Raw genomic sequence first — 16,112 nt, forward strand, 5'->3', positions numbered from 1 at the left:
CCCTGCGACTGGCTGGCAACCAGTTCAGGGTGTCCCCTGCCCACTGCCCGGAGATGGCTGGGATGGGCTCCAGCACCCCCGCGACCCTACTGGGGATAAGCGGTGCAGATAATGGATGGATTGATGGAGAAGGAAACCGGAGTTCCCGGAGGAAAACCATGCAGGCACAGGGAGAACATGCAAACTCCACACAGGAAGACTGGTAGCTGGATTTGATTGATCCCATGACCTCAGAACTGTACCACCGGTGCGCTAACCACTCAGGCTATTTATATATATATATATATATATATATATATATATATATATATATACACACACACACATATGTGTGTGTGTGCAATAATCAAGCACTTTCTTTGGAGCAGATGGCGCACAGCAGATGTTAGCATGCTGCTAGCAATACACTTTGTTTACGTGAGCAAAAAAAGACTGCAAAACCGTGAGGGGGAAATTATAATTCGTGCAGATGTCGAACTCTTACCTCACCCACCGACACGGAAAGTGTTTGCACGATTTTCTCATGCGGCATGGCAACAACGCTTTGACCGTTTATCTCTATAATTCGATGCCCGACGCGAACGCCGCCTCTTTCGGCGATCCCGCCTCGCATCAGGCTACAGATCTAAAAAAGAGAAGAAAAAGAGCCATAAACATTGAAATAAAGCAAACCATGTGCATGCATGCATGTCTGCTTCACCAGATACTCACAATGCCATTTTGAACACTGAAGCCAAGCTGGAATTTTAGATCAGGCCTCTTGATGAGGACGGTGGTGACTGGAGGGCAACTTACGATGCTCATCTTGACTTTTAGTTGATTTTTCAATCCCTGGAATAAAACGCACATCAGTTATCTAAACGGTAAAGTGCTATCAAATGAACTAAATAGTATAGTATAGTATAGTGTAGTATAGTATAGAATTTACCGGTAATATAATTTTCCTAGTGAGGATAAGCTGTGCAGAAAATGGATCATTGATTTCAACGTAGTGTAGGCCTTCATTGTTCATAATGAGATTAGACGTGGCACTCCAGGATAATCTATCAATAAAGGGTACCAAAGCCATATCCCCCTAGTGGGAGGTGTCGAGAGGCAACAACACCCTGACATTAACCAAACAATAATTCCACTTCACTCTTCCCAATGATAATGCAATGGCCTTAGGAACAACACCATGCAAAAATAAGGATAAAGAATAAAATATGAATCACGTTTTTCTATAGTAGATTGGTGAAATATGGTTTCACAGTTGTGTGTGCTACAAGTTATGTATTAAGTATTGTTATTGTAGTTTTTTTTATATAAATGTGGAACATAATCAAACAACTAAATCCACTTGTTTTGATGCATTTCAAAGGGCGGCCATCTTGACACTTGCTGTAGAATTTGTCAGGCCTTTGCTATGGACGTATCACGGCTCCGCTTGAAAAAGCAGGTGAGCTGTGATTGGTTATGAGCTTAGATTAATTTTCAATGATCAGCAAGAATCAAAATGACTGCCCCCTAGAATGGATAAAAACAGGTATATGTACACACAGTTTTTCTTAGACTATTGGGGTTCATTTTGCTAAGAAAACGCCAGGTACAGTAAGTCCACCAAGATTTTTTTATATATATTTGGCCTGTGGTTTTTGTGACACATTTTCAAATAATTATTTAATTAAGTCACCCCTCGTCCCTGGGGCAAAGTATCTTAGTATCCTCCATTGGTGGAAATTTGTCACTGCAGTCAAACAACAGATCTGTATGTACCGTAAATTCTGGACTACAAGCCGCTACTTTTTTCCCAAACGTTCAACCCTGCGGCTTATTCAGTGATGCGGCCAATTTATGTAATTTTTCTAACGGCCAACAGCGGCGCTTGAGTACAAAAGGTAAGATTTAGACCGGTGGAATATATGCGCAGAGGAAGACTGCAACTTCTTGGCTTGTGCATAAATTAAATTAGAGTAAATATACCCACGGGACTTAAAGTCGGGTTTGGGTTAATTTTGTGTTTGTAATGTGGGCGCATGCGGCTTATATACAGGTGCGGTTTGTGTAAGTACAAAATCGGTTTTCCTCTTAAAATGTGATGGGTGCGGCTTATAATCAGGTGCGCTCTATAGTCCGGAATTTACGGTATTTGGAAAGGGCTTCGTAGGGCAGGGGTGTCAAAATTAAAGGGACGTAGGGCCAAATGAAATAATTGCCTATAAGCCAAAGACCAGACTAATCGAATGTTGACGGATTTAAAACGATGTACATCGTCTGGTGAACCTAGTTGAACTTACTGAAAAACTAACAAATATATTTAGATATTATCAGATGCATAAAGCAACATTCGAATGACTCTGTCATTAATCTATGATTTTCATAAGGCACAACATTTTTTTTCTTTGTACAAAAATCCTTACAAAATAAACATTGAATAAAAGAAGCCGGTATTATTCAGGCCCAATCAGACCCCTATAGTTTGTATTTTTTTAAGAGAGGTCGCTAGGGTCCTGGGGCCCATCCCATCTTCAAGCAGTAAGCAGGGGACCCCTGAGCTGGTTGCCAGCCAGTTGAGGGCACACAGACACAGAAAATTTACTTGCTCATTCACACCTAGGGACAATTTGGACCTGCCATGCACGTCTTTAGAATGTCAGAGGTAAGCAATGCAGGTAAGGGGAGAACATGCAAACTCCAAACGGGTAGGCTGGTAGCTGGAATTGAACCCTGAGTCTCTGCACTGTGGGGCTGTGCGCTAACCACCCAGCTGCCGTGCAGTCTAACGAGAAAAATAATAGTTGCAATTTTCAACAGAAACATGGTAATATATAATTTTATTCAAATGTAATAAAATAAAGTACGCAAATTAATTAGTAACTTTAACAGGAAAAGTAATGGACAGTAAAGAAAATACACAACGACTCCAAGTGTAAGATAAATTAATGTATTAAGATCATCTCAGAGTCTGTGCAAGACCTTAAGTATGCCACCCGCAGGCTGTAGTTTGCACATGCCTGTCGTGGGGCCATGCACGAGTTTGACAAGAGGATGCGGTTCAGCCTTAAGACACAAACAGCAGCCCCCAAAAAAAACAACAACTTCAACACTACACAACCAGACCAACAAAACAATAAAGCCATGTGTCAAATATCAATGTTGAAGATCTTCATACCTTGATGATGCCCTGGCAGGTAGCAAGTGGCAACCCCACCAGGCTGGTGTCATTGATAGACATGATCTGATCCCCAACGCTGAGTTTCCCGGAGCGTGCCGCTGGGCCGCTGTTGAGCATTCCGGCGAGGATGACGGTGGGCAAAATGGAACCCCAGCCCGACTCCACAATCACTACACCGAGGTTCTCGCCCTTCTGTTTCTCTACAAACAGCTACAATATACACTTAATTTTCCTCCTGCTCAATATTGAATTCATAATATTTCCCCCTTAGTTGCACACACACCTCTTTGCAGTTGTCGGAGTTTGAGAAATGGATGAGGTCATCGTGGTACATTTCCTGGGAGTTGATGATGTCACTGTACTGTTTCTGACTTAAATCCGTCGGGTTGATGCCATTGGCTCGAAGGAATTCTCTGTAGGCCACGCTAAAAGCCTGACCGATGGATTGTGCAATGAGCTGGGCCTGGGGGATAAGGGACACAAGTCAACAAAAAAAAAGCATCAGGCTGCCAACAACGCGTCACCCAAGAAAATGGGACAGCACATGGCACATATTTAAGTTAAATTCATTCAAGAAACATGTTTAAAGTTAAATGTCATACCTCTTTAGGATAAATCAATTGAACTCTTCCAAAGAAATACATAAAAATGTATATTTTGTATAAATAAATAAAATAGCGGCCTGTAAGATTGTACTGATTTGGAAATAAACAACCAGCAATTACCTATTTTAATAAATTACATGATCCTTTTTGCTCCATATTTTTTTTTTCCTTAAAAATATTTCTCCTGCCCTGGAAGATCTCCAAATAAACATTAAAACATAAAATGTTAATTATAAAAAAGAAATAGCAAGTTTTTACAACAGGGCAATTTATGAAAAACAATATTTTAAAAGAAATCTTACACCAAATTTGTATTGCAGTGTATTATATGAGCCTTTAATTGGCTCATACTTCATCCATCCATCCATTTATTATCTGTACGACTTATCCTCAGTAGGGTCGCGGGGGTGCTGGAGCCCATCCCAGCTACTCCGAACTGGTCGCCAGCCAGTCACAGGGCACATTGAGATAGACAGCTCACTCGCTCAATTAAACTGTTTTTGGAATGTGGAAGAAAACCAGAGTGCCCGGAGGAAACCCACGCAAGCACAGGGAGAACATGCAAACTCCACACAAAAGGCTCGATCTCATGACCTCAGAACTGTGCCTCACACGCGTTAATCACCGCGCCGCCGAGCAGCCCAGGCTCATGCTCAGATGGTGAAAAAAAACTCCAACAAAGGACCTATTTTTTTGAAAATACTTTACACCAGGGCTCTCCAACGTGGTGCCCGTAGGACCAGTATTGGGTCATTGTGATTTTCGGGTAACATTTTTTGTTTTAGTGGTTGACTCAGTCTATTTAACCTCACTTCCAACAATTTACTCATCCACAGCTAGCCAAGTTAACTAATAATTGTGGAAAATGGAGGGTTGACATGTAATTCAAGTCACTAAATTCAAAATGGATCTTCGATGTCTGTCATCGATTTTGGTAGTTAATAAGTAAAGTTAATGCTAAATGAACTGCCTTTTATTTAGCACTTCTTACAATGTATTCCACACTTACCCATTTACACACACACACACTCAGACTCCAATATAAGAAAGTAAGTTACAAACTAACTCGTTCATTAGGGAAGTTACTTATGAGCTAACTAGTTCACTGTGGTATTTAGCTCATTCACTACCAGTTAACACATTGCTAGCTTAGTTAAGTAGAAAGTAAAGGATTGACGTCTTAACCTGTCAATGGCAAATTCAAATGGTTAATTAACGCATGTAATGATCATTGTTAGTGAACCTGGTAATACGATAGTAAAGACATAGTAACAAGATGATAAGTTGTTATTTTAGAAATGCATATCTCAACACAATACGCAATGCTCTTGTTTTTTTGCTTACTTTAATCGTAAAACCCATCGCAAATAGCAATAAAAAACTTGAAAGAATATATATTTATATTTCTTAACAATCCTGTAGTCATCTTTACTATGCAGCCTCTTATTAGATATTCTACAATTACAAAATGCTAGCAGACGGAAGACATAATAATCAAAGATGACTTAATTGAAGCATATTTGAAGCTAATAATATTTAACGATCCATCAAACTGCCACAACTTATGATTTAGCTCATATAATTTGAGTGACAATAGGGAACTTTGTGTTTATTGATGTGATAGAAATCAATTAACCAGGAAGTTATTTCCCGTCACACCTCCAAAACACAATTTTAGTCTCAATCCCTTATGTTTTTTTCTCTTCCCCTTTCCACTTCTTAGGCAAGGGCAATGACTTATTTAGGAATTAGGAATACTTCTGATTTACAACATCAATACTAGCCCTTCGCCTATTTTGACGTAACATATGCGCCAACTGTTCATTCCTTGTTTGCTTCTTATTTCACTCACCTAAAAGCAGTAACATTGAAACAACAATTATGTGTTGAACTTGCAAAAGAAATGTCGCCCGAGGAATATTGCGCTTCACTCTTGTTTATTCTTCTTCATCTTCCTGCAATCAACTCTACCGCGCCCCTGTGATTTTCCTTGTATCGCAGTGCCCTCTGTAGGAATATACATTCCATAACACAACACAACATGAACACATATAATTGGTTCATTACCTGGGTAGGGAGAATTTAGGGCACCCCGACGTGACTTGGTGAAAAGAGGCTCATGTCCCTAACTTTTGTATCTCACTCTAAGCTTTGCAGAGGGTTTGGACTTTGTCCCTAACTTTTGTATCTCACTCTAAGCTTTGCAGAGGGTTGGGACTTTCTCACCCTCACTGTCAACCCGCTTTGCTGTAGTAAGGGAGTAGGAGGGAGTAATAGGATTTAACCTTATAGTTTTGCTTCCAGAAATACGAGTTTATGCATTTTTAAAACACTGGTAAGCCAAAGGAATGACTACTTACATCCTCTGACTCAAAGACGTAGCATATCATGCCGTACTGACTTGGCCCTTCGCTGCCCGACTCTACCGATTCTGCATAGTCCTCCTCCGATGCCTGGGACAAACGTCTCCGTGCCATCAGAACCACAATGCTGCCAATGTCAGCAATGTATGAGATGGTACGCAGCGCGCTGTCCATCATCGTGTCCTGGAGGGAGAAAAAAAAGTTACATTTTTTGCATGTAAATTCAAGCAAAACTATAAACTACCGTAAATTCCGGACTATAGAGCGCACCTGATTATAAGCCGCACCCACCACATTTTAAGAGGAAAGCCGATTTTGTACTTACACAAGCTGCACCTGTATATAGGCCGCATGCGCCCACATTGAAAAATGTAATACAAACACAAAATTAGTCCAAATACGACTTTAAATCCCACGATTGAAACTGAATGTCCTTCATTAAAGTACACAGTCCAAAAATCTCAGCTGACTAAATGCACGGATAATGATACCGGTACTTAAGGTTTGATGCAGACCTGCAGAGTCCGGGTCCCGTCGAAAGTAATCCAAGGAAAAAAGTGTATATTTCCAAAGGTAAGGGTGGGAAGGATATATATCCACTATTGTCCGCCGCGTCCACAAACACGTCTCACCTTTACTCCACTTCCCGTCAGCCTTCTTTATCATTTGCCCGTGCAAAACATATCAAAAAAAGTGTCTGAAATAAATACATTACAAAAATATACAGTTGCAAATACATATTATACATGGTTACACATATTTACAAAGAAAGACGGTACACCGAGAGAGTTTTCAAAGCTTTAATAATAATATTATAACTTTCATCCCAAACCGTGCCTGTGAAGGGTAGCAAAACGCTACTAGGTACACGCTCGCACAACAGTAACCGGCTCTGTCAAAAAAAACATATCGTATTTGTAGTAAACAAGGTGAACAGTCCTCATCTTCCTCCTTATACTTGACGTCATCAAAGTCATGTTCCCGAGTATAGGAAAGAGACTATGTCAAATAGACGTCGTCCCACGCTCCCTTAATCAAAAACACGCTAGCATCACGCTCGCAGAGTAAAGTTCTGCTCGATTGCATTTAGCTTGAAAGCTGCGTCATGTGCCTTTCTTTTTGCGATTAAATTAGTGCACAAGCTAAGAAGTTGCAGTCTCCCTCGGCGCATATATTCCACCGGTGTACTCGAGCGCCGCTGGCGGCTGTTAGAAAAAATACATAAATTGGCTGCATCACTGAATAAACCGCAGGGTTGAACGTTTGGGAAAAAAGTAGAGGCTTACAGTCCGGAATTTACGGTAATCTGGGACAGTCTCATTGTTCACCTGTGTGTCCGCGTTGAGCACTTTCACCGTTTTAGTGGAAATGAACAAGTCAACTTCAGTCATCATTTGGGAGTCTTCGTCTTGGCTCTTTTACATAAAAATGGCAAATAATGCGTTGAAAAATTAAAAGTGACATTCGCTTTTGAAATCTTAATAAATTGTACTGTACCTTGATACGAGTGACAGCCTCATGAGCCTGTGACATGCGGACGGTCTTGGAGGGATTCTTGTCAGAGAGAACTTGGGTGCAGCCAAGGTAGTTTGCAGCAAAAATGATTCCATCAATGAGATCTTCTGGCTCACAAGGACCTGGCACTTTGTGGAAAAGCCACAAAGGGAAAAAACGCTTCCAGTGTGAGATTTTAAAATCTTTCAGAATTCGTATACATATAGACTGAATGTACTGTATTCTAAAAAAACTTACCGTCTTCAAAACTGGGGAAGGAAGCAGCTTCTTGTGTTTTCTATAGAAAGAAAATGTTGTTTTATGTCAGCCGTCTTGTGTTAATTTTCATTCAACGTTATCTAATATTGAGATTGTTTCTACTTACTTACAATCTAAATTGTTAAAATTTACACTTTAAAAAATGAGAAATGATATCTCAGGCTTAATGTCCTTTTTAAATTAGTTTACATCATTACAAGTTTCACTTTCCAAAAATTACATACATTTTAAAGAAATCACAAAGTATTATAAAATACATAATACATAAATAAATAATTGAAAAGTTACTTTTACTTATTTTATGATAACGTCTCAAAATAATGATTTTAAATATCAATTTTCATATTCCAAGAATGATTTTTAGCAAAAATAAAAAACATCACACCTCAATTAACCAAAACTATTTGTTAGCGTGCTTGGATGTTGCTGTATTGTGTAGTGCAATTGAAAACGAGTGCTACAAAGCACAAGGAAGCATACAAACTATGTATTTGATTTTTTTAGGGTAACCTTAGCAGCACTGTTATGTCAGCTCCCTTTAGGTGAGCCTCATGATATTATCAGTATTATTAGTATAGTATTTTAAAAATTGCATATTAATATGATACTTTGTGTATTTTGACTTATCATTTAAATCAGTGTTGCCTTTTTTTTGTTTTGTTTTTTATCCCTAGAGGTGCTATGTAATACGCAGTGCCCTTTTAAAACAACACTAGTGGTGGTTTAAAATTACTGTAATAGCAAACTGAATATTTTAATAGAAGCCCACTATGCACACATGTTTGAAATTTTTATTGAAAATATATGCTTTTTTTAAGCGAAAATTAACTCAAGAATTAATTTGTTGAAAACATTTAAGCATGACATAATCTTGTATTTACAGTAGTGTATACCAAACTCTGTTGATCTAATAACACCCACGAAGGGTAATTATGTGAGGTATCTGAACTAAATATGAAATATAACCTTAGGAGAGCCACTTTCGTCATCTGGAGGTAGTTCTGGACTTTGAGGCCTCCCCAGTTTCTCTGGAACATGCTCTTGGATCACAACTGGGCTTGGCTCCTCATCCTGATATTGAGAAAAAGATAAAGATTTTTAACTTTGGTCACCCTCAGATAAATCATTATGTTTTAAAAGTCATTTGCTGCAGACAATTTTTTTTTTAAACCCACAGCCGTCAATGTGTGTTTACAGGCAGGGGTTGCTGATTGTATTGTTTCTGCGTTTTATGTGTTCACAAGTTAGGTTTAGGGCAGCAGTAGCTCAGGAGGTAGAGCGCTCGTCTTGGGATCAAGGGATCCCAGTTCGAATCCCGGCTTGTCCGTGTTACATGTCAAAGTGTCCTTGGGTAAGACACTGAACCCCTAATACCCCCAATAAGCAGGTTAGCGTCTTACATGGCTGCAATACAAGGCCGCTATTAGGAAATGTGAAGCACACTGTAAAGCGCTTTGGGAAGTCATTGACGTGAAAAGCGCTATATAAATGCAGATCATTTCATTTACTATTTACATTTCATTTATTTCAACTGTGGCAGTTTATTATTTGGTCGCAGAAAATAAAATGTGGCGGAGAAATAGGCAAATACTATATACAGTATATATACAGTGGGTTGTGAAACTATTTGGCCCCCTTGAACTTTGTGACCTTTTGCCACATCTCATACTTCAAACATAAAGATATAAAACGGCAATTTCTTGTGAAGCATCAACAACCAGTGGTTCACAATCAAAGAGTGGAAGACACTTTTTTGGATATTTTAAACTTTAAAAAAAAAAAAAAAAAGTGGGTGTGCAAATTTATTCAGCCGCATTGAGTTAATACTTTGTAGCGCTATCTTTTGCTGCGATTACAGCTGCAAGTCGCTCGGAGTATGTCTCTATCAGTTTTGCACATCGAGAAACTGATATTTTTGCCCATGCCTCCTTGCTAAACAGCTCAAGCTCAGTGAGGTTGGATGGAGAGTGTTTGTGAACAGCAGTTTTCAGTTCTTTCCACAGATTCTCATTTAGATTGAGGTCTGGACTTTGACTTGGCCATTCTAATACGTTGATATGTTTTGGGTGAACCTTTCAATTGGAGCTTTTGCTTTATGTTTTGGATCATTGTCTTGTTGGAAGACAAATTTCTGGCCCAGTCTCAGGTCTTTTGCGGACTCCATCAGGTTTTCTTAGAGGAATGGTCCTGTATTTGGCTCCATCCATCTTCCCATCAATTTGAACCATCTTCCCTGTCCCTGCTGAAGAAAAGCAGGCCCAAACCACGATGCTGCCACCACCATGTTTGATTGTGGGGATGGTGTGTTGAGGGTGATGAGCTGTGCTGCTTTTACACCAAAAATAACGTCTTGCATTGTTGCCAAAAAGTTCGAAAAAGGTCTTATCTGACCAGAGCACCTTCTTCCACGTGTTTGGTTGTGGCAAACTTCAAACGACACTTTTTATGGATATCTTTAAGAAATGGCTACCTTCTTGCCACTCTTCCATAAAGGCCAGATTTGTGCAGTATACGACTCATTGTTGTTCTATGGACAGATTTTTCCACCTCAGACTTCTGCAGTTCATCCAGAGTGATCATGGGCATCTTGGCTGCATCTCTGATCAGTTTTCTCCTTGTATGAGCTAAAAGTTTAGGGGACGGCCCGGTCTTGATAGATTTGTAGTGGTCTGATACTCCTTCCATTTCAATATTATTGCTTGCACAGTGCTCCTTGGGATGTTTACAGCTTGTGAAATATTTTTGTATCCAAATTCACATTTAAACTTCTCCACAACAGTATCCCGGACCAGCCTGGTGTGTTCCTCGTTCTTCATGATGCTCTCTGCGCTTTAAACAGACCTCTGAGACTATCACAGTACAGGTGCATTCATACAAAGACTCGATTACACACAGGTTGATTCCATTTATCATTGTTAGTCATTTAAATCAACATTGAATCAGAGATCCTCACTGAACTTCTGGACAGTTTGCTGCACTGGAAGTAAAGGGGCTGAATAATTTTGCACACCGATTTTTTCTCTTTTTATTTGTTAAAAAAGTTTGAAATATCCAATGAAGTGTGTTCCACTTCATGATTGTGTCCCACTTATTGTTGATGCTTCACAAGAAATTGCAGTTTTATATCTTTATGTTTGAAGCCTGAAATGTGGCAAAAGGTCACCAAGATCAAGGGAGCCAAATAGTTTTGCAAGCCACTGTATATTTGCTACAACACCTAGGTTCTTTGCGGCACCAATGGAGATACCAGTCCTCCTGTTTTGGATTTTCCATTGAACCTTCAATAGATCCTGGGTCACTCTTTGAAATTCCATCTAAATGTCTTGATTTATCAGGGTGTGCTGCTAAGGATAGCTAAGGATAAATCCATTCCACCTCAGGGAACTTATGATTGTGCTATTGATTTTGTTCTGGACCCAGTATCTCCCCAGGTGGACCAATACATTTGCAAGTCATTAGAAGCCACTATTATTCAACCTTCTATGTTCTCTGCCATTGCAGGTTTCTTTTTTGTGTGTGAAGAAGACAGAAAATTTGTTCTTGCTGACTTCAAAGTCATTTTAAGCTCCCGAAAGAAGTAGTTTTTTGGAGGCTGGTGTAAGCTTGGACACTCTGAACTGCTTCTGCGGTCAGTATTAGCGCTGCTCGGAGACATCAGTGGCCTGACCCTCATCCAATTGAAGAATGTAGATATGAACTTTGTAATGTTTATCACATGGAGCCTTTAATTGGAGTCCGAGGTTGTGCTCACAACTTAGTGTGGTAAAGTTCGCAGCTTCTTACAGATTTTTGTAAACATTTACAGATCGCTTGGACGCTGACGTGATAGTCTGTTGTGGCAGAAGGTTCTCTAAAGTTGTACTTAGTTCGCCGCCACAGTACATTCTCTTAAGCCCAGCAATTATAGGGGTCTCAATGACATTAAGATTAAAAAAGTATCTATTACTCCTAATCTTCATGACCTTTGGGCTAGTTTGTTCTGTCAAGAACCCACTTCGGGGTGGTGCGGAGATAAAGTGCAGATACACTGATTAGTACCGCAAACGGTGGTCTTATATTCGGGCAAGGTTCGGTAGCTTGGTAGTGTAACAGGAAGTCAGGTAGCAAGGCAACAATCGTGGTCCATGCAAGGGAGGGGCTCGTGTTCCAGTCCAAACAGCGAGGGCAACAGTCCAAGAGTTCGGTGGCCAAGGTTTCAGTACACTAGAATAACAAGACGCTGAGAAAAAAAGCGCTCCGTATGTGAATTGAAAGATACTAAACTACCACAAGGCCAAGGAGATAGAGTGCTTAAGTAGTGACAAGGTAGGTTTGTGATAGGAGGGAAATCAAAAAAATTGACCGCAGCTGTGAGGAGGAAAAATTTAACCAATTAGTAAGTGGCCAAATAAGTTAATTTCAAGAGAGATAGGAGAAAGAGACAGTGATAGAGGGGGAACCTGAGTACATGTTTGTGACAGGAGAAGAAAAATAAATGAAAAATACAAACCTGCTGGTGTTTCTGCGGCTGGATCACGCTTTCCACGGGGTGCGATTTTTCTCGCTCGGGCACATTGCAGAGAGATGACGACGGCTCGCTCACCCTCGGCTCGCTCACCCTCGGCTCGCTCACCCTCGGCTCGCTCACCCTCGGCTCGCTCTCCTGGTCGATACTGGAGTCGCCCATTCTAGAAACGGGAGCGGAATCCCTTCGGGGTTGGACCTTCTGGCCACCCACAGGCGATTGCTCGTGACAACGACGAGGCAATGGCTGTTGCTTGCTGGCTTTCGCTCGTGTCCGCCCGGGAGCCTTTCTGTTTTCCTTAGCTGACATCTTCACTCGATCATTTTTGTTTGCCATGCAACTTTTTACCCCGGTGGAAATGCGTTCCATGTCCTGCCCAGGCCCCCTCCGCCCACGACCTTTCACTTGTCTCTCCTCCTTGGAGCTCTTATGCGATGAGTTTTTGTTGGCGCCTGATGTGGTGTAATTTCTCGTATTCCCGCCGTCATCTTCTCCATCCCTTTCATCACGTCCCTTTCTCATCCTTGCATCGTCATGGTAAAGGACAGCCTGTCTTTGATCACTGGTGTCTGCGTCTTCTAAGTCTTCAATAAATCTGGCTCCGTCCAGCATCTCCTCTATTTCTTCGCCATCGCAATAGACAAAAGTGTTCTCCAAGCCCTTTCCGACTTCTTCCCCATCAGTTGCCTCTCGTGGAACCGCGGCGCAAAGTGCCCGAAAGGGACGTCCCTTTTTGTGGATCTTAGGCTCAGCTTGCGGCCCGCTTTGCCTTTCCATATGCGCGTGAGAGGAGGTTGCGAATTGGCCATTGTTATGGTGGCTCCCGTTGGTGTGTTTCCCTCTGCCGTTCTGTCCTTCATCATCTGGGCAGCACTGTTTGTAGTACCTTGTGTCCAAGATGCCCTCCCTATTCACATGCTGTACCTCGTCGTAGTCCTGCTCCACGTCAGAGCCCACGTTGTCATATTCGGAGCATGTATCCTCCATGTCTTTGCCTTTTGGTTCACGACTCATATGAAAGTGTTTGGCTGGTCATTAATATCATCTTTCAAGTTTGATTATAGAGAGCGACCCCCTTTTCAAGTTTCTATGATTTTCTTGGTTCTGTTCAGTTGGTGTCGTGCCTATTTTCATGAGCCATTACTGGCTCATTAGGCCAGGTGTGCTCAACTCTGTGAAAATAAAAAGCACAAAAATGACCTTTCCCAGATTAGTACATGGTGAAATATGTAATATTTATATGTATATATTTTAATACAGCAATCTCCCTCTGCCATGGCTCCAATGAATGCCCCAACATTAGAAAACACAAACTAACTCAAACTGAACAGAAACAATAACCTGAATACTCACACGTAGATAGAACAACGTTTTTAAGATAGTTCATCTATTTTTTCTTATTACTCAAATTAACTTTGTTTTTTACTACTACTCATTGCACGATTGTTACAATGCTCATTTTTTCCAATGAATTATTATTACAACTAAGACCAGTCTTAAAGCACTGCCTTGTTAATAGTTTTGCCTATTTATCCTGACATTTTCTTTATCAAATGTTTCTCTTTTAAGTCGTTAATGCACTTTTTTCCTGGAGTGCCATGTCTAATCTCGTTGCAAACAACGTTCACTACGTTGTTAACAATGACAATAAAGACAATTCACGTCTATTTATTTCAATTGTCAGGAAATTACAATTGTTTTGCTCTTAACTCATACCTGATAACTCATTTGTTTTCCACGTGTTTAGAGGTTTTTTCATCATTTCAAATTGTGTATGCCATACAACATTTTTTTTTTAATGGGAATAAAATCCAAAGCAACACCGAAATGACTGCAATTGGTAAAAGAACTAAGAAAGATGCTGAAATATGTTTTTGTGTTATTTGGTAAATAAATAAATAAATTAAAATAAAATAAATAAAATTATCTTTTAAAAGTGTAATTTTATTTTACATAGTCTTGCTATGATTTAATAGATGCCGCTTTACATTAGTAAGGTTTATTATTAATGGGAATTACAATATTTAAAAAGGGGACCAATTGGCCGAGGTTGAACTACATTTTATACATGCAATAATAGTAAGTAAATGTAATGAGGTCCAACAGACATCCATCGATACACAATCTGCACCGCTTATCCTCAGTAGGGTTACAGGGGTGCTGGAGCCCATCCTAGCTATCTTCAGGCAGTGAGCAGGGGACACCCTGAACCGGTTCCCAGACAGTCACCGTGCACACAGAGAAAGACAACTCACTCGCCCATTCACTCCTGGGGAGAATTTGAACCGGCCGATAACCCTGACGTGCATGTTTTTTGGAATGTGGGAGGAAACCGGAAACCCCAGAGCAAACCCACGCAGGCATGCGGTAGCTGGACTTGAACCCTGAACCTCTGAAACATGGGGCTGCGTGCTAAGCCCCCCCTGATAAATCAACTACAACTGTTTTTTTTTTAAATATTTTAAAATTTTAATTCAGCATAAATTTAACCTATTAGGACGTGTATATACAATGTATTTGATCATGTTTATGGCAAAACTAAATAATTTATAAAATTCCACTTCACGCAAACTCAATTAGTCTGTGCAGCCTTTTAAGACTTGTTGTTATTAAGGGCTATACAGATAAACATGACTTGACTTGAACATTAGGCACTCAGTCTGGAAAAAATACACTATCACACCCCATCTGACACCTCCTGTGCACTAGAGCAATTGCAATGAGCAGAGCACGTTGTAACACATGACACTGATTCTCCTAAATCATTTTTTCTTCACGTTATCCTGATGAAATTGAATGAAACTGAAGATGATCGAATCCAATCCCTCGCGTGTGATCATGCCATGTCAACTGATCTCTCCGTGGTGCTGATTTGCCAATTAAAAAACAAATCCGGGCAATAAAAAAGGCGTTCGCCCTGCCCTTGATGCGTTCGGAGAGCTATTGGAAACCCGCTTGCGTGGCGAACTATTACTGCAGCTGCAGCGGTTGCACCGCCACTAAATACGCCGCATTATGCGACAGACATGTGAATATTGTGTACAAACATTTCGAAGGGTTTAGCATCTCACTCGAGCCAAGAAAAACTGCACATCGACCTTGATTTAAATACTGCACCATGCTGACATTTTCACTGTTGTGCTACCAGTGGAGCTCGTCCAGCTGCTGCATCTCTTATCACATCATCGGCTTACACCCAAATAGAAAAGAGTCAGAGTACTTACCGTCATCGCTGGTGTCGCCTGGCTCACCATTTGGAGCAAGTGCGTGTTTTTCGGATGAGCTCGCTCCCCCTGATGGTTGTTTTTTTTAAATAAATGCTGAACATACACACTGCCCAGGAACGTGTGTATGGAAGAGACGGAAGGCGTCACGTGACCATTAGAGGGCCCCCCAACGTTGCTATAATGCAGAAGAGTTGATGGAGCAGATTCAAGCCTTGCATTTCGTTTTAATTCAACGTTAAGAGAATATTTGTGTTTCAGTTAATTATTCTCTGTTGGTGTGAGAAACAAAAAGTAAGTAAATAAGTCAAGTCATTTTTATTTGTATAGCCCTAAATCACAAAAAGTCTCAAAGGGCTGCACAGACCACCATTACAACATCCCCTGATCTGAAACTTACACGAAATTAAGAAAAACCTAAAGACCTCAACCTGAGGAAAATGAGGAAAACTTGAGGAGTCGCACATGTGACGACTAGGCTGCAACGGA

At 40.5% G+C, this 16,112-nt stretch overlaps 1 protein-coding gene across 2 annotated transcripts in view; it reads right to left on the reverse strand.

The window, feature by feature from the left end:
- Positions 1 to 15,774, reverse strand: part of apba2a (amyloid beta precursor protein binding family A member 2a) — a 21,812-nt gene extending 6,038 nt beyond the window's left edge. Inside the window, exons 1-11 of one of the 2 annotated variants that reach the window (XM_088340011.1) lie at positions 15,624 to 15,774; positions 12,385 to 13,571; positions 8,862 to 8,966; positions 7,875 to 7,914; positions 7,620 to 7,759; positions 7,451 to 7,537; positions 6,120 to 6,305; positions 3,438 to 3,617; positions 3,152 to 3,364; positions 712 to 831; positions 485 to 625 (exon numbers count right to left, since the gene is read on the reverse strand). In XM_088340011.1, the coding sequence (XP_088196137.1) occupies positions 485 to 625; positions 712 to 831; positions 3,152 to 3,364; positions 3,438 to 3,617; positions 6,120 to 6,305; positions 7,451 to 7,537; positions 7,620 to 7,759; positions 7,875 to 7,914; positions 8,862 to 8,966; positions 12,385 to 13,413 (2,241 nt within the window). In that variant the 5' untranslated portion in view covers positions 13,414 to 13,571; positions 15,624 to 15,774. Of the gene's footprint in view, positions 1 to 484; positions 626 to 711; positions 832 to 3,151; positions 3,365 to 3,437; positions 3,618 to 6,119; positions 6,306 to 7,450; positions 7,538 to 7,619; positions 7,766 to 7,874; positions 7,915 to 8,861; positions 8,967 to 12,384; positions 13,572 to 15,623 lie in introns of both variants that reach the window. The other variant, XM_088340010.1, reaches the window with a different exon arrangement.
- Between the last annotated feature and the right edge of the window lie 338 nt (positions 15,775 to 16,112).

This window comes from Urocampus carinirostris, chromosome 7 (assembly GCF_059441175.1).
Source record: "Urocampus carinirostris isolate Australia breed hairy pipefish chromosome 7, RoL_Ucar_1.0, whole genome shotgun sequence".
NCBI classification, from domain to species: Eukaryota; Metazoa; Chordata; class Actinopteri; order Syngnathiformes; family Syngnathidae; genus Urocampus; species Urocampus carinirostris.